The sequence below is a fragment of the Lentinula edodes genome, assembly GCF_021015755.1.
Source record: "Lentinula edodes strain Le(Bin) 0899 ss11 chromosome Unknown C8R40scaffold_36, whole genome shotgun sequence".
Classification (NCBI taxonomy): domain Eukaryota; kingdom Fungi; phylum Basidiomycota; class Agaricomycetes; order Agaricales; family Omphalotaceae; genus Lentinula; species Lentinula edodes.
In genome coordinates this window covers 451,585-475,177 of record NW_025764342.1, presented here as the reverse complement: position 1 = coordinate 475,177, position 23,593 = coordinate 451,585, and the positions used below count along the sequence as shown (strand labels likewise).

At 45.4% G+C, this 23,593-nt stretch overlaps 9 protein-coding genes across 9 annotated transcripts; 5 read left to right on the top strand and 4 right to left on the bottom strand.

The window, feature by feature from the left end:
• Positions 1–1,474: 1,474 nt before the first annotated feature.
• C8R40DRAFT_1121613 (uncharacterized protein) lies at positions 1,475–3,698 on the bottom strand. Its single transcript, XM_046228812.1, has 4 exons — positions 3,595–3,698; positions 3,473–3,541; positions 2,563–3,415; positions 1,475–2,505 (listed from the first exon to the last, which is right to left on the bottom strand). Exons 1-4 carry the CDS (start codon positions 3,615–3,617, stop codon positions 1,852–1,854), a joined length of 1,599 nt encoding a protein of 532 aa, XP_046082779.1. The 5' UTR covers positions 3,618–3,698; the 3' UTR covers positions 1,475–1,851.
• Positions 3,699–4,560: 862 nt separating this feature from the next.
• On the top strand, positions 4,561–7,260 carry C8R40DRAFT_1152499 (arginyl-tRNA synthetase). Its single transcript, XM_046229568.1, has 8 exons — positions 4,561–4,847; positions 4,912–5,219; positions 5,277–5,488; positions 5,553–5,885; positions 5,945–6,320; positions 6,376–6,651; positions 6,708–7,019; positions 7,089–7,260. The coding sequence occupies exons 1-7, from the start codon at positions 4,623–4,625 to the stop codon at positions 6,862–6,864; spliced, it is 1,887 nt and encodes a 628-aa protein (XP_046082778.1). The 5' UTR covers positions 4,561–4,622; the 3' UTR covers positions 6,865–7,019; positions 7,089–7,260.
• A 39-nt stretch (positions 7,261–7,299) lies between these two features.
• C8R40DRAFT_1121605 (Gtr1/RagA G protein conserved region-domain-containing protein) lies at positions 7,300–9,620 on the top strand. The gene is made up of 5 exons (XM_046228811.1): positions 7,300–7,608; positions 7,719–7,827; positions 7,884–8,318; positions 8,378–8,523; positions 8,647–9,620. Exons 1-5 carry the CDS (start codon positions 7,436–7,438, stop codon positions 9,470–9,472), a joined length of 1,689 nt encoding a protein of 562 aa, XP_046082777.1. The 5' UTR covers positions 7,300–7,435; the 3' UTR covers positions 9,473–9,620.
• Positions 9,621–9,764: 144 nt separating this feature from the next.
• On the top strand, positions 9,765–11,969 carry C8R40DRAFT_1207102 (succinate semialdehyde dehydrogenase; the record flags this gene model as incomplete). The annotated part of the gene is made up of 11 exons (XM_046233168.1): positions 9,765–9,953; positions 10,012–10,259; positions 10,316–10,613; positions 10,670–10,742; positions 10,794–10,834; positions 10,902–10,964; positions 11,059–11,216; positions 11,271–11,317; positions 11,375–11,391; positions 11,449–11,716; positions 11,779–11,969. 11 exons carry the CDS (start codon positions 9,765–9,767, stop codon positions 11,832–11,834), a joined length of 1,458 nt encoding a protein of 485 aa, XP_046082776.1. The 3' UTR covers positions 11,835–11,969.
• Positions 11,757–14,613, bottom strand: C8R40DRAFT_549500 (cytochrome P450). The gene is made up of 13 exons (XM_046235423.1): positions 14,564–14,613; positions 14,244–14,505; positions 14,008–14,182; positions 13,788–13,934; positions 13,430–13,739; positions 13,257–13,363; positions 13,182–13,200; positions 12,966–13,124; positions 12,843–12,896; positions 12,728–12,786; positions 12,511–12,663; positions 12,278–12,418; positions 11,757–12,213 (listed from the first exon to the last, which is right to left on the bottom strand). Exons 2-13 carry the CDS (start codon positions 14,488–14,490, stop codon positions 12,129–12,131), a joined length of 1,656 nt encoding a protein of 551 aa, XP_046082775.1. The 5' UTR covers positions 14,491–14,505; positions 14,564–14,613; the 3' UTR covers positions 11,757–12,128.
• A 1,894-nt stretch (positions 14,614–16,507) lies between these two features.
• Positions 16,508–17,496, top strand: C8R40DRAFT_1054411 (uncharacterized protein; the record flags this gene model as incomplete). The annotated part of the gene is made up of 4 exons (XM_046224924.1): positions 16,508–16,679; positions 16,723–16,869; positions 16,897–16,977; positions 17,030–17,496. Coding segments are annotated over 4 exons (867 nt in total), but the record flags the coding sequence as incomplete, so codon positions are not given.
• Positions 17,497–17,856: 360 nt separating this feature from the next.
• Positions 17,857–19,368, top strand: C8R40DRAFT_1072423 (uncharacterized protein; the record flags this gene model as incomplete). The annotated part of the gene is made up of 1 exon (XM_046226464.1): positions 17,857–19,368. One exon carries the CDS (start codon positions 17,857–17,859, stop codon positions 19,366–19,368), a length of 1,512 nt encoding a protein of 503 aa, XP_046082773.1.
• Positions 19,369–19,565: 197 nt separating this feature from the next.
• Positions 19,566–21,663, bottom strand: C8R40DRAFT_1054370 (lanosterol 14-alpha-demethylase; the record flags this gene model as incomplete). The annotated part of the gene is made up of 8 exons (XM_046224921.1): positions 19,566–19,628; positions 19,697–19,789; positions 19,846–20,329; positions 20,391–20,557; positions 20,610–21,080; positions 21,137–21,259; positions 21,317–21,433; positions 21,514–21,663. 8 exons carry the CDS (start codon positions 21,661–21,663, stop codon positions 19,566–19,568), a joined length of 1,668 nt encoding a protein of 555 aa, XP_046082772.1.
• A 429-nt stretch (positions 21,664–22,092) lies between these two features.
• Positions 22,093–23,350, bottom strand: C8R40DRAFT_1239727 (uncharacterized protein). The gene is made up of 3 exons (XM_046233491.1): positions 23,007–23,350; positions 22,682–22,956; positions 22,093–22,630 (listed from the first exon to the last, which is right to left on the bottom strand). Exons 1-3 carry the CDS (start codon positions 23,212–23,214, stop codon positions 22,220–22,222), a joined length of 894 nt encoding a protein of 297 aa, XP_046082771.1. The 5' UTR covers positions 23,215–23,350; the 3' UTR covers positions 22,093–22,219.
• Between the last annotated feature and the right edge of the window lie 243 nt (positions 23,351–23,593).

Here is a 23,593-nt window from a genome sequence, read left to right as displayed (position 1 = left end):
AACTCTTGCTATGCACTCCATGAAAGTGACATGGAGAGCCATAAACAAGATGGTGGAGTGGTTCGAGATATGTTCAATGAGGAAGGTTATACAGACATGAGCACGATCAAAAGGCGCCTGGAGGAATGCTTGCATGAAGAGATATAGGATAGAGTGATGGGATGAAATGATAGAGAAAGCCCAGGCCTGGAAGATGATGTGATATGTGCTTGGTCTTCTGGCGATTAACGATGTGGTTTCAGATTCCAACCTCCAGTGACAGTACTTAGGACCCAAAAATACAATTGGGATGACATATAGTATGCATCCTGGAAATACTAGGCAACTCAACTAGTAGCTTGCTTCCTGAGGCATTTTCAACAAGAATTTGATCTGTTTGGTTCCTAAAGAAAAAGAGGTAAGTTGCAAGACAATTGTGTTGCATTTGGAAATTGTACACCAATGAAAACAGAGCTGTGAGCACTGCAATCATTTCCATGGAAGGCTCGCAGACATCAAAGTTATAATCTGCAGCAGGATTTACAGCTGAGGCAGGCTAAGGCACACATAGCCAGTGCTGTTTTTGGAAGGCAAGCTTTAGCTTCACCTGCCATAACAAGAACTCTGTTAGATGCTGGTGCCCCGCAAACACATTTGACAGCATTTGACAGTGTTGGCAGGCCCCCGGAAGCTCTACCAGAACCCTGTCTGGGCAAATGCTGTAAACTATGCAATGTTTTTGGCCTGAAATACACTATAACGGACAAGGTCAGTCATGTGAAATCCAAAAAATTTCCCTGAAATTTCCAAAATGGCAGTGTAAAGTACTCAAAATTTATAATTTTCAATTTTGCTTTTGGTGCTTCTAAACTACGCTATACTGGACAAGGACTGACCTATTGAGCTTTTAATATATGCTATATTTGGACAAGGAAATGGCTGATTTTGGCCTCTAAAATATGCAATTTCGGACAGGGTTTTGGGGGAGCTTCCGGGGGCCTGTGTTGGCATAACCGTTTGCTGATTCAGTGATAGTGGTCCCGAAGGAAGTCCCGGTAGCCTTTGTGACCCATCTGTGCTGTACACATACTATAATATTGCTGGTGCAGCTTCCAGAATTGGTGTAGTCTAGTGCTGTAACTGTGGATTGTTCTGGCAACGCAGCTGGACGAGGGTGTGAAAAGTGTGAAATTTGTCAGTGATCGGCGGATGCAAATGGAACCTATTGCAGAAGGTCAAAGCTGATCATATCAAACCAAAACCGGTCAAATAATTTAGAGCTACTGGGCAGATGGGAGAGGGTAAAATAGAAACACGGTACGTAGGAAGAGCGGAGGTGTAGTATTAGTTGGCAGTGAATTTTTTTGAGCGTATAGATCAAATTCCATAAACGTCATAAATTATTAACTTCTCTTAATCCTTTCTAAATTTAGACTCAGCTCAGTTATAACTGTATTTAAGGATGTTTTTTTACATAAATCACTTTGCCGGAGTGGTTAAAATCATGTCCGACAAACCGCTTTTTTATGGTCACCTTGCCGGAGTTTAACGGGATCGCCTGCTAATAGTGCTCAAGATGATCATGATGGTGTTCAGAGACGAGTTTTTTCCTCTAACTGGGACGTTTGTTTTCAACTGTGTCGCTTGCAACATATGCTTATCATGACACTCATTGCGCGGAATCTCACTAGAGAGAAGCTGCATAAATCAGTCTGGTGTGGAAGAAACCCAACAGCTCCCTCTTTCTTCACCGGGTTGCCCGCCACTCAGCGGAATCAAGTCACGAAAAGGATTGCCCTTCCAGTTATCGGACTATCCGTTTATACTTGGATTGCTGAGGTTCTATTATTATTATATGGAACACGAGTGTTGCTACTTTTTCCTTCCCCTCTGCTTCTCAGCCTCCTCGAGCACCTTCCGCTTTTTCTCCAAGCGCTCGATCCGTTTGGCCATCCTGTCTATGGCCTCAGGATCGCTACCATCCTTCACCAGGGTCACCTGGCGAATGCTCAATAAACTGATTGCAGAGGATATATATCCAATGAAACTCCCAGAAAGCGAAAGTTTGTTATACTTTTCACAAAGATCTGTAAGTTCCTTCTCGAACCCAACAATATTCTCCTCAAGCTGCTTGATTTCCTTCTGGGATCCTGCCATTAGAATCGTAACCTGGTCAGACTCGCTTTTCGCCGCTTCGTAACGCCGCAGGACCTCCCGGTCAATGACTGTATCTGTCTTGATCTTCTTCACCCATTGCGATCGATAGTGCTGATGGTCTTCAGCTAGATGGCCGCAGTCTTTACAGCGACGCTTTAGCAGCGCAACACCAGGTGTCTCCTCGAAAGAAGCGCACATCCTAGCAAGAGTCTCCCGATCCATAGTAAATCCAACGGTGCACTTAGTATGGCAATTCTTGTAACAGTTTCCGGCGACGCAGAGGGTATTGTGCACGGAACCAGTGTCTTCGTGTTCGTAGACAGGGGATTGTATGATCCTCTCATATTTCTCTCTCGTCATCGTATGGCCCTAGTTTTCAAAACTGATCATTAGAGCTTGTTCGACGGAAGGAGAGAAGAAACTTACTAGGGTCTGATAATCTTCTTGTAGCTTCTTCAATTTCATGCGTTTATCCTCCGTCTGAGTCATACCTGCAATCACGTTGGAAATGCGGACCTCGATATCTGTCGACATGATGTAGAGGTCGAAGATGCTGTGAGTCGGTTGGACCCTGCACTTGTCTAGGTATTGGAATAGCTCCGAGAGCATCTTCAATGTCTTGTTGTATCCACGACGAGCACTTCCCAACATTTCTTGCAAATCATCTTCACTAATAGGCGGATCCTTCAGGAGCTCTTTTTGATACTTTAACCACTGTGCAAAGGGATTGTCAACTGGCCATATGCGAGAGTTCTGCAATTGCTTTGGTAGCGAGGTCCTCGTGAAGTTATTTGATGAAGGGTTAGATACCATGGTAAGCACGAAGGCGATATTGTCGACGATGGAATTGGGAAACATGCCGGAAATTGTGGTAAGCGTATATTCGGTCGCAGCACCTAATCTGGGCAGTGTACCGTTAGCGAGAATGATGACTGCGTCGATAACATCGAAATTTGTCTTGATAGCTTCAGCAATGGCTGCCTGATGCTCCTTGTCCTTGTCTATACCGCGGGTATCAGCGAGACCAGGTGTATCGAGTATGTTGACCTTGTGCCCATTCGCACTGGTGATACTGTAGAAGCGCGGCTTATTGGTTTGGCTACCAGCTGTGCTTCCACCTTCCTCGTTATTAAGCTCGTTCTTCTCCTCGAATTCTTCCATTGGGACTCCGGCACATACGTTCGCGAGAAGGTTCAACATGGCAGTCTTTCCGACACCGGTTTCGCCGATAAGAACAATGTTCATTACGCGCTTGGCCCAAGACTGGATAGTCATGACCCTGAGTGGTTTATGACTCGTTTGAGCATTGGCCGTTTTAGGTTAGGGAACCACTGACCTTGCTGGCTTATCACCAGAAACATTGGTCCCTGCACTCGCAATAGGCACAATGGGAGCGTTAGTCGAGCTATGGAAGAGCCGCATCAGTACTTGAGATGTGAATTATAATACACAACATACTTTGAGAGACTGGATTGAGACATAGAGAAAATGTTTGAGATGAAGACTGTAGTTGATGCACTGAGCTCTTATATCTTCGTACCAGCTTTTTGTGCTTCAATCCATCAATTAATCTATCTCTTCGTTTCCTTTGGGACTCTTGCGGAATGCCTATGTCCTCTATGTCCTCAATTGAAATTACTTTCAGCCCTGTGGGTACGTTTCTTGTCACTTATTAGGCACACCCTAGCACCTTTCTTGTTCTTTGCAGGATGCATAAGGATGCACAGCACCCGGCATGTTACACAATGCGACCCAGGCCCAAAGTCAAGAGTGACCCTGCATAGGGGCCGACAGGGCCTGGTTCGCATGAACGGGGACACTACGGGAACTTGAATGATTCCATAAATCGTTTGGCGAGGATGCTAAAGAATATAAAGTTTGATAAATGCTGATATAGGCTGATATAGGTCGCTGTCAAAGACAACGGCTCTAGGATGAGTCCGAGTTTGATCAAGGGGGCTTTGGAACAACTTGTATTGCCCGAGACTACGAGGCAGGTACGAGTATGTTTTCAGAAGGCGTAACGAGACGTGACAGCCAAGATTGTGAAGGATAGTTAGAGGATTCGAATACTGACTTTGTTCCCAGTTTGTTCACAGTACGAAGAACGTATGCATTATTACAGGTTCAAACCGATTATGTCTGAGTAAAATGTATCAGTTTATGTCGAGGAAATGGAATTGAGAGTTGATTATGCTTACACCCAATCCGAGTACCTTGCTAAAGGGCATATATGCTAAGACGTCCAGATCATGAAATTTCTTCGAAATGTTGACCTTGCGAAAGTGCCAGTCTGACTCATATTTACTCCTAGGCTTGGTGTTGCTCCATTCCAATGCTCGATTAATCACAATAGATCACGAAACGTTAATTCCTCGTTGCGAAAAACAGAGAGATGCTACTCCGGCCCGGTACTTCCGAAATCTCGAGTCACCAAATTTGACGAAAGTACTTGCCAGACCAAGTTGGTTTGACCACAATCAACAATGACGCGGACGACCGATGATCTCTCCATAAATCCGGAATCATCCTGTCTCGATGCATACAGATCATCCATCGCGACCCAGATATCCTCCTCTCTGGATATACCCCTCAGTACGGCGTACGAAGGTGTTGATTTTGGGAAGAAAGGCATCGATTTCACGGTGGCAATACCTCGATTTCGTCTGAAAGAAAAACCCGCAATCTTAGCGGATAAAGTAGTTTCAGAGGTACTCTCAACACGTCTCCTCCTTTCTTGCACATCTAATATGGCTTTCCTCCACCTCCCGCTAGTTCACGCCGAATGAGTATCTACAGTCTATTACTCGAGACGGAATCTTCCTACATTATATCTGTCATACTACGAATCTCATTCGAACCGTGTTAAAACAGATATACACGCTTTCCAAGCCCACAGGATCGCACCCTCATGGCTCTTACGGATGCAATAACTCTGGATCCGGAAAGCAGATTGTCATCGAGTTTAGCAGTCCAAACATCGCTAAGCCATTCCATGCGGGACATTTGAGGAGTACTATCATCGGCACGTTTCTTGCCAACCTGTTTGATGCGAATGGCTGGAAGACTATTCGTTTGAATTAGTCAGTGTCGTGGTCCTCCTACCTGTCAATGAGACTGATCATCGTCGCTACAACTAGCCTCGGTGATTGGGGAAAACAATACGGATTACTCGCGATCGGTTTCCAGAGATATGGATCGGAAGAAAAACTCACGAATAATGCCATTCTGCATTTATTCGAGGTTTACGTTCGAGTAAACAAAGACGTCGAGAATGAGAAAGAGAACAATCCGAACAAGTTTTCACCTACTAATCAGGAAGCAAAGGAACTCTTCAAGAAGATGGAAGACAGTAAGTGGCCTATATTCTGTTACGATTGACCCTGTTGACTCTGGAAACTCTCAACTTTCTTCAGATGACAAGGAGACCCTTGATCTTTGGAAGCGCTTCCGTGACCTCTCAATAGTTGAATACGAAAAGCTCTACAGGAGACTTAATGTTCGATTTGATGTATACGGTGGGGAAAGCCTCGTCAAAGAGGACCTAATAATGGACAGTTTGGAGAAATTAAGAAGCAAAAACCTCTTGACCAAGAAAACAGAGCGTGAAAGTCGAATTGGAGCTGCTGCTCTTGCTGCTGAAACTATATCCGATGGTCAAGATATCGGCGACGATGATCAGGCCCCCGATGCATTGGCTCTCGATTTTGACCAGTATAACCTTGGAAAGCCTGTGGTACAAAAGGGTGGTTCGTGCTTTTCGTACCCCTTCTGTCTTTCACGAGAAGATCCTCAAAAAACCTCTTAGATGGTACAACGATTTACATCCTTCGGGACATAGCTGGTGCTCGCCAACGATACCAGTTATACAACTTTAACAAAATGATATATGTTATAGGCGATCAGCAGGATCTTCACGTCCGTCAATTTTTCAAAGCTCTTTCACTCATGGAAGAACCATTCGCAGATGAACTTGAACATGTAAATTTCGGGAAGATTCATGGTATGAGTTCACGAAAAGGCGAAGTCAAGTTCCTTTCAGACATTTTGGACGCGAGCAAAGAGGCGATGTTGGATCAGATGAAGAAGAACGACGAGAAAATGAAGGATGTCACTGATCCGGAATATACGAGCGATGAGGTTGGGATGACTTGTGTCAAAATACAAGATATGTCTGCTAAACGGTCTGTAACTTTTTCTCCGTTATTCGTCTGACCTATATTGATTGCTTTTGAAAAGTGCACATGCCTATACGTTTGATCTCCAAAGGATGACTTCCTTCGAAGGCGACACAGGCGCGTACCTTCAATACGCACATGTCCGTCTCTGCTCTGTACAGCGCAAAGTCGCTTTGGACGGCATCATTCCCCGGGACAATCCTGATCTCATCGACACTACGCTTCTCACAGAACCCAAAGTTCGAGAACTTGTGTTCGCCCTTGCCTCATACCCTGATGTGGTCAAGACAGCGATGAAAAATTACGAACCATCTACGATCGTCTCATATTGTTTTAAGTGCGTCCACATTCCCTTTTGGTTCTTGTTCTCATGTTTCTTATTTGATCGTTCAGAATTAGCCACTTGGTCAGCTCAGCTTGGGAAACGCTAATCGTTCGCGGGCAAGAGACTGAACTTGCTCAAGCCCGGTTATATGTTTTTCAATGCACTCGTTCTGTTTTAGCCAGTGCTATGAGATTACTTTCGCTGACGCCCTTGGATAGGATGTAATCTGTGTCACCTCTTGTTTCTTTGATGTGCTTTCGTACTGCTATCTAGTTTGCTTTCTAAATAACGAGACCTTGGTTATATGCCTGGACCCGCCAAGGCAGCGCACATTACGACGCGGAAGGTCAGATACTGGAGTGCTATTGGGATGTTCAAATCTGTTTGACCATATGGAAGATTGTTGAGCGAGTGCAACGGCAGGACGGACTGCTTCAAATCTATCCTACTCTAAACTCGACCGTAAGATGCCGAACAATTTGCCAACAGATTTCGAAGTAAAATTTGAGAGTTCGTCTCCTCTTTGGTGTGATTAAATGGGGCGATTTCACCATGGGTACAACAGGGTACAGCTTGCAGATAATTGTTGGGTGCAGGAGGTGGGTGCAGTGTGGGTGCATGACATCAGTGACACCGCGCTGTCACGTTGTCACATCTTTACTCAATCCTCCGATTCCACTCCGGAGTCCTAGCAGGGTCCTAGCTCCGCATCTTAGCCTTTCTAGTCCTGTTTCGCTGCAAAGCGCGAAATCTTCTGGCTCTCAAGCAAATCTCTAAATATTCTCCTACTTCTGCGATGTCACATAATCCCCAGTCAGACTCGACAGGCGTCTCACGGACGAAGATTCTCCTACTTGGTTTACGCAGAAGTGGTAAAACGTCAATTCAGCAGGTGCTGTTCGATAGCATGACCCCAAAAGAGACCTTCTATCTGGATGCTACAATGAGAACTGTAAAACACACGTATGAGTGAGTCTTACTTTCCAAGCTTTTCTATCTTTGTTCTTCCATACTCTGGTACTTTGGTTGATTTTTTCTCATTATTCAAGGCAAACAATCTCATTATAACTGTACTCTAGCACGATCATACCTTTGGAGATATGGGATTGTCCAGGGAACATAACCGTCGAAACTCTTGGTGTTCCGCTCTCTGTGTTTTCTACGCTTGTATTCGTGATTGACATCCGCGTACGTCTGTTATCTCGCTTCTTATACTTCATATCCCTAATCTCCGACAATGTTAGGACCTCTACAACCAACCTATCTCCCGTCTCGTTGAATTCATTATCGCCGCATACCACCACAATCCTTCTCTCAACCTCGAGATATTCGTTCACAAAGCGGAGAAACTACAAGAGGATGAGAAGATTGAAAATTTCAGACAAATAAACGAAAGAGTAATGGACAGATTAATGGACGTGTTGCCTTCGTTACCAAATCTTCCTAATTCCAGCTCCAACTCCGGTTTGAATACATCCGGTTCAAGTAACGCACAGATAAATAGTCCAAACAGCCCAAATTATCTCAGTTGGCAGGACTTCATTGAGCAGCAACTCCTTATGAATTTCTATCTTACTTCCATCTTCGACCACTCGTTACATCAGGCATTCTCAAAGGTGTTGCAAAGGTTAACGGACTCATTACCGTATCTTGAGGAATTGCTGAATATATATTGTGCAGTTAGTGTCCTCTTTTCTCTCTTCCTCGTATCATGCTGTAACTCGTTTCTTGATCGTAGAACTCCCAAGCGTCCAAAGTGTTCCTTTTCGATGCCCCTTCGAGATTATATGTTGCCTCTGACGCTTCACCCGTCGACACTGCTACCTACAATCTGTGCTGTGATAATTTGGCAATGATTAACGCCTTTGGGACGGGTTTGTATAGGTGAGAGTTCGCCTTCTACCTTGTACGCTCTACATTTTGTTTGGTCGAAACTTGTTTTTGATATCCACTCGTGTATCTTGGTTGATGAGAAGTTAATTCACTGACCTTGAGATCTGTGTCCAGATCCGTATCCGCAAGTCCTGTACGACGACGACGGGGCAATCTCAAACCTTCCGATTTCCGTAATCACGATTCCGACATACCAGCCACACCACCACCATCTGCGTCTAGTGTCAATGGCGAATCATTGACGTCCGTGATGTCGCCTTCACTGACATCCACACATCCCACACCGTCCAGAAAGTCTACGGGAGTATCAGGAAAGTCAACATCATCAATGGACACATCCTCAGTCTCTGCTTCGACGTCGTCTCTCGGAGCGCCAAGTACATCTACATTAGTATCAACCGCAACAATTACGAAGATGTCGCACCATCCACATGATCACTACTCTAGCACCACCTCAATTTCCCGAAAAATTCGACTACAAACACCTCAAGATTTGTTTTACCCTTCCGGAGCTACTTCATTACAACCCTCTTCTCTCCCACATTCGTATTCATCTTCGACGTCGTCATCAGGGATGCCCGTGACAGGGACGACAATCATGTGGCATCTTGTGACAACGGGGGAGACTAGTTTGATCATGGAGGCGGGTTTCGTCTCGTCATCGAGTGAGTATGGCTCAATTTCAGCGGAGGGTAATCTATCCTCGCGGAATTCTGTAACCTCCGTTCCAGCATCCATATTCACTACATACAACAACCCTACCCTAATTCTACTTGTATTGCTCCCGACATCTGTATGGGAAAGCCGGCGGGGGCTGGTAGAGTTGAATGTGATTGCTGTGAGGGAGGGTGTGCAGGAGATCGTCGATTTGGAGAGAGAGGGAAGGGGAACAAGAGTTGTGGGAGGCGCATTAGCATCGCAATCGAATCGACGGTCGTAAGGTGGGAGATAGTACATATAGAGTAGAGCAAGGACGAGAATATCGTATGGTTAGGCTGTTTCTGCCCCGTGGAAAGAATAATTTATGTAGATGCTTCCATATCTTATACCAATATTTTATAGACTTCTAACAGGTCATCATAGTGCCATCATACAAGCTTTCTAGATGAATAAATCCTTGATTGTTTGAACCCTTAGCCGCAACAATTACTTTCGAACTAAAGCGTGACGGGCGTGACGGCGCGTTAGAGTAATGTAAGCGCGCTTCCTTATCAATCACCCTATCTTTGACCATGTCGCAACCAACCTTTTCCTCGACATCGCAAACAACAATCACCCCTCACAATCAGCAGCCTTTTGTCACGCGGAACTACCCTACCGAATCCGAACTCGATGCTACGATAGTGAGGGCCGCTGAGGCACAGAAGGCTTGGGCCAAGGTCCCATTAGAGGAGAGGATTAAAATTGGCCGGAAATTCATCGTTAGTAATACATTCTATCCCTCCTACTACCATTTGCCTATGTAATATTGATATTCAGGATGAATTCAAATCCTTGGCCCAGTCCTCCGAACCCAATCTTTCTCTTGAACTAACCTTGCAAATGGGTCGACCGATTTCACAAATCCAAGCCGAAATAAATGGCTTCTTGGACCGTGCAGGATACATGCTATCAATTGCTTCTGAAGCTCTGGCGGACATACCCTTGACGGATACCGATAAACCTGGATTTCGACGGTTCATTAAGAGAACACCATTGGGTGTGATATTGGTCATTGCCCCTTGGAAGTACGCATCTGAAATTTCTGACCTATGGCTCGCCCTCATACGATATACCCGCTCAGCTACCCATATCTAACCTCGATAAACTCTGTCCTTCCCGCTCTCATTTCTGGCAATGCAGTGCTACTCAAACCATCTCCGCAAACTCCATTAACAGCCGAACGATTCGCTTCTGCCCTGGTCTCTGCAGGAGTCCCGCCAGACGTCATCCAAGTGGTACATCTTAGTCCGGAATTAACGCGACATGCAGTGGAGAACAAGAATGTGCAATTCGTCAGCTTCACAGGCAGTGTTGGTGGCGGGAAGAAGGTCGAGGAAGCAGCTGTCAATGCGAAAGGATTCAAGGGCGTTGCGCTTGAAGTAAGCGATATTCAGGAAACTTCGATTGTGGTGTCCCTTTGCTGACCTGCTTACAGCTCGGAGGCAAGGATCCAGCGTACGTTCGGGCGGATGCAGATTTAGATTACACTGTTGCTGAGCTCGTAGATGGTGTGTACATGGATCGATTACGTGGGTTCTCATTTAAACTTCGACAAATAGGCGCGATGTACAATTCTGGTCAGAGTTGTTGTGCGATTGAGGTATGTGTTGTCAGCCAATATCATCACCGTGCAAGCTGATACTCGATATGTCATTCACCTTCGGCAGCGCATTTACGTTCACGAATCTATCTACGATCCATTTGTTGAAAAGTATGCTAATATTGTCAAGGTATGTAGCCTTGCTTGCGTCGATACATCCTTCGTTCGCTCGTCGCGGTTGGTTCTCTGAATACGGCATTGACTGACCTCCCCCATTCTCATAGCAAAACTACAAACTTGAGGATCCAACACTCCCCACGACCAACCTCGGACCTGTCGTCTCACTTGCTAGTGCAGAACGAATTCGTAAGCAAGTAGATGATGCGGTAAAGGCTGGTGCAAAGAAATTGATCCCAGAGGAGTTGTTCCCCGAAGCGAAAATGTGAGCTGATGTTCCGTTTCTTTGATTGCTTAATTCATCCATTCATCTGTATAGTGGGACGACGTACGTAGCACCACAAGTGTTGGTCAATGTAGATCACTGTGAGTGTCATTTTTCTCACGCTTCTTCCATTCAACGAATACTAACTTCAATGACAGCAATGGACGTTATGATGGCAAGCCCCACCACCAATCCCCATGTCATAGTCTGAATTTCTGACCCGTCTGCGCAGGAAGAAACCTTCGGCCCCGTCGTTGGAATTCAGAAAGTCTCTTCAGATGAAGAAGCCATCAAACTCATGAACGACTCGCCGTATGGGCTTACTGCCTCTGTATGGACCTCTGCATCGACATCGGAATCGTCGGAGGAAGCCTTTCTAAATATCGCAGATCAGATCGAGACTGGCACAGTCTTTTTGAATAGATGTGATTACCTCGATCCTGCGTTGGCTTGGACGGGGGTGAAGGATAGTGGGAGAGGAATTAGCTTAAGTCGTTTTGGTTAGTGATTTCATCATTGTGCCTTTTCAGCTGTTCTGACGGATGTCGATCAAACTGCGCAGGATTTGACCAGTTGACACGGGCAAAGAGCGTTCATATGAAGATTAAGACTGGTTGAATTGCGAGTGATATATTTCTAACGAGGTTGAGGCAGTTGACGATATTGACCTTGTGCTATTGATGGTACTGCCTTTTGGCGAGAGCCTCTCAAGGCGTAACATAGCGGAATGTCGATCTGTAAGGGCAGCCCGCTGAGGTCTGTGAATAATAATATCTATTCCCGGACAGTGAAGCGATTCGGATTTTAGCTCAGCAAAAGTTCTAGTCATCGATGTATGTATGATTTGATGTTATTTTCAAGTTCCATGTTTCTACTACTTACTTGGTATGAACATCGATGTGCGTATAATCATTACGCGGCCAAGCCTGTATCCTGAAGAATCCTTTCTACTTCTGGAAACCGAGGGGAAAAATGACAATCGAAATCTGGAGTGGAACTTGGGATATCATTATAAGGTGATCAGCATATATAAAATACAGGTGCAGTAAAAGTCCTCTTACTTCAATATATCTTGAGCTTCTCTGTGTTTTTCCTCAAGATTTGGAGTTGCATTGGCCTTGGGCTCGATATAAAGTGCCCACAAAATCGTGCACGCAGTGATGAATAGAGAGTTTTCGGCCACGTATCGTCCAACACATATTCTACTTCCTTTCAGTATGTATTCAAAGAGAGAGAGAGGGGGGAGGGGGGGGGGGGGGGGGGAGGGAGGGAATGCAAAGAAAAAACGGCTCACCGCCTGCCAAATCCATAAGTGTAATGTCCATCATTATTTTCGAATTCAGGGCGCAGTACAAATGCGTCGCCAGTTTCCGATTTCTGAACAAATCGCTCAGGAGAAAACTGGTCAGCATCTGGACCATATGTCTCTTGGTCGCGGTTCATTGACCTAAAGCGATTATCGAAAGCTCAAATCAATGGTTGAAATTAGGTTGACGGTTAGCGGTACTCACCATACGTTGGGAAATATAATTGTTCCTTTGGGTATGAGATAACCCTCATACCAATCATCCTAAAAAGAACTAAACGATTGCATGCACAGATAGTTGTAGGGTAGGAGCAACCCACCTCCATTGCAGCATGCGGTACAGCCAAGGGCGTTACAGGCTGCCATCTCAAAACCTGAAATTCAAATGTTAGTGGGACAAGTTAGTCGCTTGGATATTGCCATGTTTCATAACCACACTGCACCTCTTTGACAATTGCCTTGATGTATGGAAGCTGCGTCATATCATCGAACGTTGGCATCCTTGACCTCCCTACAACTTCATCTAGTTCCCTTTGTGCACGCGCCTGCACATTCGGGTAAATGCTCATGGCATAAAGAAAGTACGATATGGTGACAGTCGTCTAGTTTTATGATTTGGTAATGCATACTAGCGGGTAATGGCGGCCAAGAAAACGCACCGTGTCGAGAGAGGCAGCACTAAATTCAATAAATTTTGAGCGATTTTTTTTGATACAGTCATGGTATGAACCTACGAGATGGCCCCAGTTACCCAAACCTTTTCAACTGCAGTCAACTCGCCCGCTACTTCATTTTCTGCAAGGCTGACACAAAGGTTGGGTTGCTGATTATTGTGATTAACCTTCCCAGCATAATTTAATTAGTAATTGTATCAGATCTCCCCCGAAAACCAAGTATTTGTACTCACCGTAGTATTGTAATAATTTTCGTAGAGATTTGTGGTTTGCTGAAAGGTGCGTTTAGCATTCCTTTTCCACTTTGCCATTGCTGTAGGAAGATAATCTAATATCGGTAGAAAATCGACTAGATGTGCACCTGGAGCCAAAGCGTTGGTGAATGTATGCACAGTGTCTGTGAGAGCCTGTAGTGGGTCTAAAGGAGAAGAGCCGAAAGTTTCAGATGAATGGTTTTCCGGGAGTGCATCTGACTGCTTTGGCTTCTCGGAGGATTCTAAAAGCTGTTTACCATATATTACCGAAATCATAGTAGAAGCCGATCTAGAGACATTTCAAAAATTGTGAGAAGTAAGTAAACGACTGACATACCTAGCTATCTTTGTGGACAAGGGGGAAGACGTGTCGTACAGCAGTTTGTGTGCAAAAATAACAGCTTCTTCAATTTGAACAGGTTGATATTGTGCACTAGCGCGGACATTCAGAACTGCATGAGCTGCGCGGCGCATTCGCTGCCATCTATGTATATGTACCAAGTTAAGCCGAAGTTCAGAAATCTCAGGCAATCTATACATCATATCAAGGCACGTACCGTTTGTCATATCTTACGAACGGCATTGTTAACGCTGTTCCAACATATTCGCCTACAATACTCTTTGGCCGATCTGAGTAGATTGCGGATCGACGTTCTAAAAGTTCTATTGCTGCAGCTTTAGTGTTTAGAACAACGATATGTTGGCCTGCCAGGTTGAGATACATGATGGGGCCTAGGGAACGAGGTTAACGGTGTTCTTACTGTTGAACTTGAGTGATTATGCAGACACATACCGTATTGAGACTTCCATTTATCAAAAATGAGCCATATTTGAGAAACCGAGGCCAGTTGCAGGGCGTTCCCCAAGATGGGCAACCCTCGAGGACCAGGAGGAAGGCGTCCTCTATTCTTGAAGCCGAGTACCAACCGAAAGGTCAGGAGAATGAGAGCAGCAATAAACACGAGTTTCATCGGAAGGAATTTGCCTACATCCACACTATGGAAGAAACGAGAGGCATAGGGGAAGAGTTTGGAGTGCATTGCGAATGGCGGGTCCTTTGCCCAAAGCATTGTCACTTTAAGTAAAGTTTACATTCTATACATACCATGTTACCTTTCGGACCAGTTGCTCCCAAATATGAATCTTAATCTTGAACCGATTGCAATGAGACCTATTAAAACTAATTTGAATTATAAATACCTGAATCAAATTAGTTTATCATACCTATTTTCTGAAATCACAGCATTTCTTCTCCAGGTTCATTCCAACCGTCCTAACTTCCTTTCAAATATATGCATAGCAGTTGATCAATGAGATTTTATGACAGAAAACTAATGTTTTAAGAACACCCTATGTACTGAATGCCGGACAGTCAATTCTTGCGAGCTAAAAAAGGGGAAACACTCAATTTTAGACGTCGTCCGCTACTAGCGTTGGCGTCTTCTTCCAATTCACACACCACAGCATCTATGCAAGTCACTATGAGGAAAACGGGACTACGGCACGAGCAATCACTAACTGCCTGTCTCCATCACCTCTACCCTCATTAAGTAGTCCATTAGATAGTACCAAAAATGAACTACAAAGAGTCCCATCAACGGCTGGTCCAAATCATCGTTATCCATGGGCGCTTAGAACCCAAAGAGGAAGGACCTGCCAGTGCAAGCCCGCGGTCAGGTTCAAGCCACACTCAAAATTATATTCTTCACTTCTACGCCAATTGACGGACGACGAACACCGGACTCGTCTTTATCGGGCATGCGGCATTGAGGCTGCGGAAACCCCTTTGTTTCCAAAGCACAGGATTGTCAATAGTGATAACCCTTCGCCTAGACTTTCTCCTTTCACTTCGACCTCTTCCGACCACAACATGCTCATCTATACGACAACGTTTGTCCAACGACGAGGGAGATGGAGATAGTGGCGAGGATAACGAATAGCACTTTTGGGAACCTGATAATGTTGTTTACCTGTTCTATTATTTTGTGTTGTATTTTCCTCTGCCTCTACCATCTATTTGCAGGGTGAGCATTCGCTGCGGTTATTATGATTGGGCCCGTCTGTAGCGGAGCCGCGTATCTAGTTATCTATCCGCCGTTTTGCTCCCCATTGAACTTGCGACGCCATTGGCACTAAGTACTCAGTGGGACTATGTTTCCTTCTAAACTGCTGACCTTCGGCGAAAGATCAAGACACGTATCCAGTGTTTCATTTGTGAATGTGGGGGCGGGAGGGAATTGCTCAATACAGACCGGGTACTTATGCCGGGTCATGAAGTTAATGAAGAAAGCTACTGAAGGACGGCATCTACGTGTGCATTGAGTACTTGCGGTCCAAAAATGAGAAAGTCAGGGAGAAAATACCGTCTCAGCCGCGGTGATTCATGTTGGGAATGCCGAAACACAAGGTATTCCTCATTCGGTACATCGACATACTCCATAGTCTGTTTCTACACCGTGATAAGTTCGAACGCATACGCACATGCAACATGTCAGAAGGAGACTCAAAGAGTACGTACATGCATGAATAAATTCGAAACTTGAATGGCCTATCTACCTTGAGATGTTTACCGGACCACTACAGGGTTTTTCATGCAGAATTCCGTGTGATTTTTTTTACCTTGGTCCAATTTCTGGATGTTCCGGAATCTGCGACCCGACGTAGCAATAACAACCACCCGCTCAACATCCCGACACACTGTCATCACATTTGTGCTTATTAATTGTCAGAATGCCTCGATATATGAAAGCAGCCTCTCTATACTAGGCATTTCGAACGATATTCCCCGAATCCTCTTCTTTTTGCAGCTATTTTGTGAAATTTCGGGTGCATGTCCATCGTGAGGAGACAGTGAGCGGGTGTATGGTGTTGTTGCTGGCACGATGCCAAGCGGTCCCGGTCAGGGCATAACGAGGGCTTTCAAGGAGATTGCTCACAGTAGCGGCCTAGGTAGTTGTTAAGCGAAGAGACAGTGCACGGACCACTTAACGTCCGGAACCTCGGCCCGGGCAAAAGCTCATGATTATATGATGGACGAGGACCAAACGCGTACCTCCTATTCTGCTCTCCGACAGCAATCTTCCCACTGGCTTTTTTGTCGCCTCCTCCGGTTCTGAATCATCATGGATTCAGTGGAACAACACATCAAATCATCAGCCTGCTCTTCCGTTTGTCTCCGATGCTCATCGGGTGGTTCAGGGAGCAACGATCAGAGAGCTTCAGAGAGGATGTCGATGATGGGTGACATTCAAAGTCCGAGGGGTATCTAGAAGGGTATTTTCGGAGGATTCAAGAATTGGATGAGCTCTACAATGTAATGCCATTGAAACATGTAACGAAGCGCGCTTCAAAGTTCCAGGGTGTCGCTCTGCTCACCTTGTACACCAAAGGTTCCTCAATCCCTCTTCATCGACATCGACGTCGACGATGACCTCTCTAGTTACGAGGGACAAGACCCTCGTGCGCCCGGACATTTCAAATATCAATTTGTCGGCCAATCTTAACCGGCGCTTTAGGGTTAACTTTAGGTCAGTATGTCCTCCATTACTTGACTTCAGAAATAACAACGGTTGCTTTCAGAACGATCCCAATATCTTCATATATTCCTCCATGCCTGTTTTCTTCTGTCCGCTATCGTACGCTTGAACGAAATTGGACCGTACAATGCTCAACAAATACTATTACACGTTTCGCTAGGGATTATCAATGCTGAGATGGATAGGTGTGAAGATTTGCGTTCATCAATACACTTGAACCTCGACTCAAATAGATCCAAAAATTCGGGATATTTCTACAATGGACCTACAAATAAATGGCCTCTAGGCGAAACTCTTGGTGCAAGGCATGACTTAAAACCCTCGGGAATCTTCAATTCATGGTGTTCGACAGTCTCTAGTGTATCCTCGTTCTCTTGCCTTTTTCTGGCTTCCACACAGTGTCACCCCGAATTTGCTGATCACGACTTATCTTGCAACTTGACGTTGGTTTCTACCTTCCTTTCTCTCCCTGAACTGCATTTAGGCCTGAGGGCGCTACTGGGGCGCTAGCTTCGGATATGCTTCTCCGGGGATCAGTGCTCAGCGCTTCGGCTCTTAGCTGCTTTTCTTTTGGTTCAACGTGAACCTATGCCTTCAACACACTTTTATTCGATTTGCTCTTGGACTAATTCCGAAACTATTAATTACTACTCTTTTTGTGCGGTCGGACTTGAATTCCTCAGACCTTGAAATTATGATGATTCCCCCTACTCCTTCCTCCCACCCGCAATACCACTCCAGATCAAGCCACGAGTAATACTGGTTTCGGGTCTCCCACAACCACTCACGGGCCCAGGTGCAGGCACAATTATCAACCCACCACCATTAGCATACGACACAGAGACCAGCCGGATTCATGCAGAATATAATATGAATGCTGCAGTACTCCGCGTAAGGTATGAAGCAGAAGTTGGGCATGCTCAGACAGCGCACTCTGCAAAGATGCATCGTATACGTTTACGCTGTCAAGGCTTGAAGAAATATACCGAAAAGCTCACCACACTACTCTCTCCCATTCGCCGTATTCCTAGCGAAATTCTGTTGCGAATCCTCGTCCATTTCTGCGACCAGAATGATTTGACCAGCTACGAACCTGGTGATGCTTCTGCCCTTACTATCAGTGCCGTTTGCACTCGTTGGCGGCAGTTGGCTATATCTCAACCAGCTCTTTGGGCAAACCTCAAAGTAAAGTTCGATGACCAATGTGAAGACGACGAAGAAAAAACCCAAGCTCTATTGGTGTCCCGTGTGGAATTGCATCTAGCTCGATCCCAAAATCATCCTCTTACATTGAGCCTCTTTCCGCTAAGCTCTAAAAACCATCCTGCTCTCATATTGGTCGCTCGAGAATCTCGACGGTGGAGGCGATTGTCTTATGGCGGCGACGATTTTGGTTCAAATTGGAACTCTTGTCTTCAATCATTGCCTTTACCTATGCTGGAGGCGGTACGGTTTGAAGAAACAGAATACTGTGACGGACAAAGTCCACCGATAGAAGCATTTTCCCAAGCTCCTAATATCAAAGAGCTCAATCTTCGATGTATCTTCATTGACCAGCATGTCACTGCAACCTTCGACGGTGCCTGGGAGATGCTCACAGACCTCAGCTACCATTTTACAGAAGACCTCGAGGGCTTTTTATCCATCTTGGATTGTTGCCCCAAGCTCCGTCGTCTCACTTTAGAAGGAGAAAATTCAGATCTAATCCCGGTTCACCCCATACGCTCACATCCAATAGCATCTCTCAAGATATTGAACTTGGTAAATCCACCCAACGACCACGATTCTATGCTTGAGTGCATACTGACATCGCTCCTGTTGCCTGATTTGACTGAACTTGTGCTCTTGCACATTGGCGACGTAGAAGAACCGTTTCTCATGCCATATCGTATCCTGGAGCATTTCTTCCAACGTTCGCGCTGTCCTCTGTCGACTTTGACCTTGGGACAGATCTGTATGACAGACACAGATATGATTGCACTATTAGCCCACCTGCCATGTTTACGGGAACTAACCTGTGAGGATCCAGACGACGGCGACTCATTTATCACCAGATCCTTCATTCGAAGTCTACACACTTGGGAACGGGACAGTCTTCACCGTTCAATTGAGCCTCTTGTTCCAAAGCTGCGTTCCCTGACGTTGAAGGCTCATAGAAAGGAGTTCGATGCGCCTACCTTTGTTGAAACTATCACCTCTCGTTGGCTTCCGGATGAAGCTAGTGCAACGCAACTCGGTGCTTCATGCCTGAGATCAGTCGAATTGCATCTCGAGGGAGTGGTTGATGCAGATGCTTATGAGCCACTCAAGCGATTCGACAGGGCCGGGATGCGAGTTGTCGTCAAATCGAAAGGTTTAAACGGCTTGGTGAACTTGGTCTGACCATCTTTGCCACTCAGTCTGATTCAGGTCTTTCCTCGGACCTCTCTTTATGATGCTTGTCCACATTCTCTTCATGGTTGCACAATGTGAGACCAATGTATAGTTCGAAATATTTTATCTATACGTTATCTGGGTATATTATGTGGGAAAACCACTACGAGGAGTGACTATAATATTCGAGACTTTATTCTATCCATTTAATCAAAGTGACGCCGTCTGTAATGTATGTCTCTTGGAGTCTTGGGCATAGTAATCATGGTCTGTTGAATCGAAGACAAGCGATGTTCAACATCTCAGTGGGGTACAGCTGATAAGCTGAGAAACGTACGTGGTAATTGTGAGCGGGGACGCCAGTCGGAATCTTGAACTCGAGCTTGCGAACAAGAGTAGATAGAATTGTTCCCAGCTGAAGGTAAGCGAACTAAGGGAGAAGCGGGAGAAAATTAGCCACATTGAAAAATGTATGCTGCTGCTTACCTGTTCTCCAATGCACCGATGCCTGCCTGCCCCGAAAGGCTGATACGGGCTATCCGTTCCCTTACTGACCGCGCCGAACCCGAAATCAATCTTCTCTCCATTCTCATCGGTGTATTCCTTCAACGCACTCATCGCCACACCCTCAGGATCATTCCACCGTGTAGGCTCCCACTCGGACGCGTTTTTCCATATTTTAGGATCCATCTGAGCAAAGAGCGGAGAAGCCAGGACAACGTGACCTTTGCGAACGATATACGTCCCGCTACCCGATTTCGAGGAAGGGGCTGCGAGGGTTGGTGGGATAGGGACGTCGTCTCGGACTGCACGCATGATACTATGAATAGGAGGGTGGACGCGGAGGGTTTCGCGAATGACAGAATCGAGTACAGGCAGGTCCCGGAGGTCTTCGTAGGTCAGTGGACGGAATTTACCCGGCTGACCATTGATGCCAAAGTGTTTCACTTGCTCTTGGTATAATGCTTCACTGTAAGCAAGGAAAACAAGCGAATTAGATCAAGAAAATGCCAGATGAGAACAAAGCTCACGCGACGTCCTCTCTGTCAGCCAAGTGCAGTAAAGCCCACGAACCGGTAGCGGAAGAAGTATGTTGGCCGGCCATGAGAAGGGCTATCATGATGTGTGCGATTTCGTGGTCCCGGAGACTTTTACCGGAGCGATATTTCTGGTTGATAAGTGCGGCGATCATGTCGTGCTGTGTGATATCGTATCAGCGAATGAACGAAGTCAACTGAAAAAGTCCTAACCTGTCCACTTCCCCCACCAGCCCTCCTCTTCTTGATGAATTCGACATAGAAATCGCTCATCTTCTTCTGTGCCCTATCTCTCTTCCTATAACTCTCCAAAGGCAAATTCGGGAACATGAAGTTGATCGGGGTGAATCCTCCATCTAAATCCGTATATGTTTGAGCAAAGTTGGTGGTTATGCTGTCTCTAACTTCGGACCCTTGCAATGTCCTTGAAGCAGTCAATATTGTGATTTCAGAGAGTACTTTCACTGATTCAAATTTCCCCCAAGGGTTGATATCGTTTTGTTGATAGATGGAGAACGATGGATCGTTGGCAAGAAATTCCTCTACTTCTTGTTCGATCATGCCGACATAGGCGCGGAAATTGTCAGTTGAAAGACCAACTTTGACGAATTTCTTTTGTTCCATGAAAACCTCGTTGGGGACATCGTAGACTACGTCGCGTCCAAAGACTGGGGTAGTTAAATGCTACCCATTTTTTCATTAGAACCAACAAAGGAGATAAGCTAATAAGACACGCGTACCGTGTAAGCATCCTCCGCGTTCAACACCGTGCTCTTGCCACCCAGAACAAAGTTGTTTCCCTTGGGACCCAAACACACGGTCACTTTGCGGCCCAATAAAATAAACGTGAAAACGTTTCCGTACTAAAAAGACACGAATCAGCCCATACGACATGGAGAGACACAAAGCCAAGTGCGCACCTTTGCTTGAGAAGAAATGAAGAACTTCATAGGGTCATTTCCGTACTCGATTGCTGAGCCGACAAAGGGGATCCAGTGAAATACAAGCGGAGGGTCTGTTTTCGAGCGGGGTATAATCTGCACAACCGAGAAAAAAAACATGCCAGTGTCAGTTATTGGTATCATTCAAAAAAACATACAAAATATTGGTGACACACCAGCTGCCATAAGACATTGAACACGATAGCGAGCAGCGGTATGTTAACGAGGGCGAGCAAAACAACTCTGGTCGACGCTATCTCCTGAGCTTGAGCAAGGTAGCCTGACCAGGCGTCAGGTATCGTGAGCGGTCCAATAGTGCTATTCATCTTGTACCAGCCTCGTTCTGTGGGACAAGAAAACGAGGAGGAAAGGTAGTGGTGAGAACTATGGTCACGAATTGCTCGATATTTTTAAGTCTTCAAAATATTCCCGGCGCTTATTTCCAAAAAATCGTACCATCTTAGTTGGGATGAATTGAGATTAGCTTCATTCATTTTCTTGTCCAGAGCTGTCTCGAGCTCGCTCTTCCTACACGCTCCATTTGACTACCTTTAGACTATGAATAATCGATCAAGCGCAGAAATCTGACGATCATACGATGTAAGAATGAAAAATGGGCCGCGACTTCTCTCGCCCTGCTAGGATAAGGCAGAGAGAATAACACATACTTATTGGAAAATATAACAGTGTGCTTTCTTGCCGCGAACAAATTGATTGAACCAGCTTATTACTTCCATCTTGTTGTGAGATATTGATTGAAGACAATTGTGAGGTATATTCATGGTATATGGTACGCAACATTTAGCTATGTATGACAAACGCAAGCAGGAGATATATGGTGCAGTGATTGACACAAGAGCGAGAGTGGATGTGTGGGGTATTTTATGAAACGATTTTACGCGAACGACGAAGAGATTGAAACCACTTTCGGAGAGGCGATTTATGTTTCTGGATGTTTTCTCGGAGATGTGCTGAGTAAAGTAAACAAATATCTCCGGAAGAATTCGAATCCGAAGAATCGAGATCAATACTATCATCCAATGCGTCCGCTCGTATGGATTGGTGACGATTTTGACCGCGAGTGGAAACACGGAAGTATTGAGGGTGATTAAAGTAGGGATCAACGTCGGTGCATATACCGGCGTAGTGTGCCATTATGTCTTCTTCTGAAAGGCGTAGATCCCAGCGAAGACATCCGAGAAACACCAGTTCAAATTCACCGATTTCACGGGCACTGAAGATCAGGGTAGATGCTTCCCAATGGAAGTTTTTAATCGTAAGATCATTCAGATACTATGAGAAAAGTCAGTTGCTATACGGTCTACTGGTGAGAAGTGTACACACCTTCGATGCAGCAGTCAGAGCACCAAGGAATATTTGTTCTAATGGAAATTCTAATCCATACATGATAGATTGGAGGCGATATTTCGCTCTATCGATGTAAACCAAGGCTGCCAAAACCACTGGGATTTTGACACCGGAACGCGCAAGGAGCATCTTCACAAAAATTCTGAAGTGTTGGAGAGCGATGCAACGTTCAGCAGTTTTGCTTTTCGACAACGGGCGGCGGCGACGCATGATAAAGTCGATAACAACCGTTACACACTCCACGACATGGTCTGTTATAAGGGTCAGCATATAGTCTTAACGCAAAATGAATGTGGCCTACCGATTAAATGTGCCGAAAGGTCGACGTCGAGGAGCTCAAGTAAAGCTGGTGAATGCTCCGAAGCGTCGACAAGACTAGCGCGGTGAATGCGCGAAGTGTTTGAATAGTCGATATGGCTTGTTCGATTCCCATGAGTAAACGTGGTGTTAGAACTCTTCTTGGATGAAGGGTTGTAGTAAGAAGCGAAGGGATCGGTCAAAGCAGTCATATTGTTAACAATATTGGTATGTGGTTGAGATGGGATGATAAAGTTGAAAGTTCAAAAATGCAAAAGTCTGCATTTAAATACATGGCTTTAGAAGAAGGGGGTTCAGGAGTGTTGAGACCAAGACTAGTAAGACAAGTATGAAAGACAGACAAGATGACTGTTTACAAGTCACGCGAGACAATCAGGGCCTCGACCGGTCTATTCCATATATGTCTCGGTTATTACCGCTTTAGGCAATGCTGTTTTGCACGTACTTATTTTGGTGCAAAAAAATTCAACCTTGGCTGGTGCAGCATACGGTGCGAGAAAATCACTCGTAACTTCAATGTCTATGAACCTCTCATTCCACATGACGCGGCTGTATGCGTCGATATATCTG

Coding starts and splice junctions, on each gene's coding strand:
- C8R40DRAFT_1121605 (XM_046228811.1), top strand. CDS start 7,436: ATGTCACATAATCCCCAGTCAGACTCGACAGGCGTCTCACGGACGAAG. Junction 7,609..7,718: donor ACTGTAAAACACACGTATGA/GTGAGTCTTACT, acceptor ACTGTACTCTAG/CACGATCATACCTTTGGAGA. Junction 7,828..7,883: donor TATTCGTGATTGACATCCGC/GTACGTCTGTTA, acceptor CGACAATGTTAG/GACCTCTACAACCAACCTAT.
- C8R40DRAFT_1239727 (XM_046233491.1), bottom strand. CDS start 23,214: ATGACTGCTTTGACCGATCCCTTCGCTTCTTACTACAACCCTTCATCC. Junction 22,957..23,006: donor CCTTTCGGCACATTTAATCG/GTAGGCCACATT, acceptor CCCTTATAACAG/ACCATGTCGTGGAGTGTGTA. Junction 22,631..22,681: donor CTCTGACTGCTGCATCGAAG/GTGTGTACACTT, acceptor CTTTTCTCATAG/TATCTGAATGATCTTACGAT.
- C8R40DRAFT_1121613 (XM_046228812.1), bottom strand. CDS start 3,617: ATGTCTCAATCCAGTCTCTCAAA. Junction 3,542..3,594: donor TCTCAATCCAGTCTCTCAAA/GTATGTTGTGTA, acceptor GCTCTTCCATAG/CTCGACTAACGCTCCCATTG. Junction 2,506..2,562: donor AAGAAGATTATCAGACCCTA/GTAAGTTTCTTC, acceptor TTTGAAAACTAG/GGCCATACGATGACGAGAGA.
- C8R40DRAFT_549500 (XM_046235423.1), bottom strand. CDS start 14,490: ATGCACTCCAAACTCTTCCCCTATGCCTCTCGTTTCTTCCATAGTGTG. Junction 13,364..13,429: donor AAAATTATTACAATACTACG/GTGAGTACAAAT, acceptor TATGCTGGGAAG/GTTAATCACAATAATCAGCA. Junction 12,787..12,842: donor TACCGCATGCTGCAATGGAG/GTGGGTTGCTCC, acceptor AGTTCTTTTTAG/GATGATTGGTATGAGGGTTA.
- C8R40DRAFT_1152499 (XM_046229568.1), top strand. CDS start 4,623: ATGACGCGGACGACCGATGATCTCTCCATAAATCCGGAATCATCCTGT. Junction 4,848..4,911: donor CGGATAAAGTAGTTTCAGAG/GTACTCTCAACA, acceptor ACCTCCCGCTAG/TTCACGCCGAATGAGTATCT. Junction 5,886..5,944: donor GCCTGTGGTACAAAAGGGTG/GTTCGTGCTTTT, acceptor AAAACCTCTTAG/ATGGTACAACGATTTACATC.